The following is a 493-nucleotide window of genomic DNA, read 5'->3' as shown; positions in this document are numbered from 1 at the left end:
AGGAGATGTAAAACTACAGAGATGGTTTTTATATCTTCTGATGGATCAACACTTCAAATAAAACACAGAAGAAAAAACATGGAGCTTTAAATTCTGACGTGAAGAAGAAAGATTTACCTTCTCTGGTGCAAAGCACTGACACTCTCCTCCTGGAATGACACGCATGACTGTAGAGAGAGAGACTCTGTTTAATACTCATGATCCAGCTAACGTGGCTAACATAGCTATGTAGCTAATGTAGCTAACATAGCTAACGTAGCTAACATAGCTAACGTAGCTAATGTAGCTAACGTAGCTAACATAGCCTCCGGATGTCTCAGCTGTCGTGTGTATTCATGTGGTTCTAACAGGTTCTGTTACCTTCTCTTCTCCAGTCGGGCCTGTAGAGCAGAACCGTTCCTCAGGTTCCACTCAGGGTGGACGTGTAACCAACGGCGACGGCCCGGGACTCCAGGCTGGTCGGGTACCATGGAAACAGAGGGAATCCTGCAGA

General features: G+C 45.4%; 1 protein-coding gene across 1 annotated transcript in view; it reads right to left on the bottom strand.

Moving 5' to 3' along the window:
• corin (corin, serine peptidase) overlaps positions 1-493 on the bottom strand; it is a 22058-nt gene that overhangs the window by 3293 nt on the left and 18272 nt on the right. The window contains exons 18-19 of the mRNA XM_023416436.2: positions 361-486; positions 118-167 (exon numbers count right to left, since the gene is read on the bottom strand). Coding sequence (XP_023272204.1) covers positions 118-167; positions 361-486 — 176 coding nt within the window. The remainder of the gene's footprint in view (positions 1-117; positions 168-360; positions 487-493) is intronic.

The sequence above is a fragment of the Seriola lalandi genome, unplaced genomic scaffold (genome assembly GCF_002814215.2).
Source record: "Seriola lalandi dorsalis isolate HSWRI2012SDOR001 ecotype SW California unplaced genomic scaffold, Sedor1 jcf7180002054564, whole genome shotgun sequence".
In the NCBI taxonomy this organism is placed as follows: Eukaryota; Metazoa; Chordata; class Actinopteri; order Carangiformes; family Carangidae; genus Seriola; species Seriola lalandi.
Note: the sequence above shows the minus strand (reverse complement) of the source record. Positions and strands in the feature narration are given on the sequence as shown.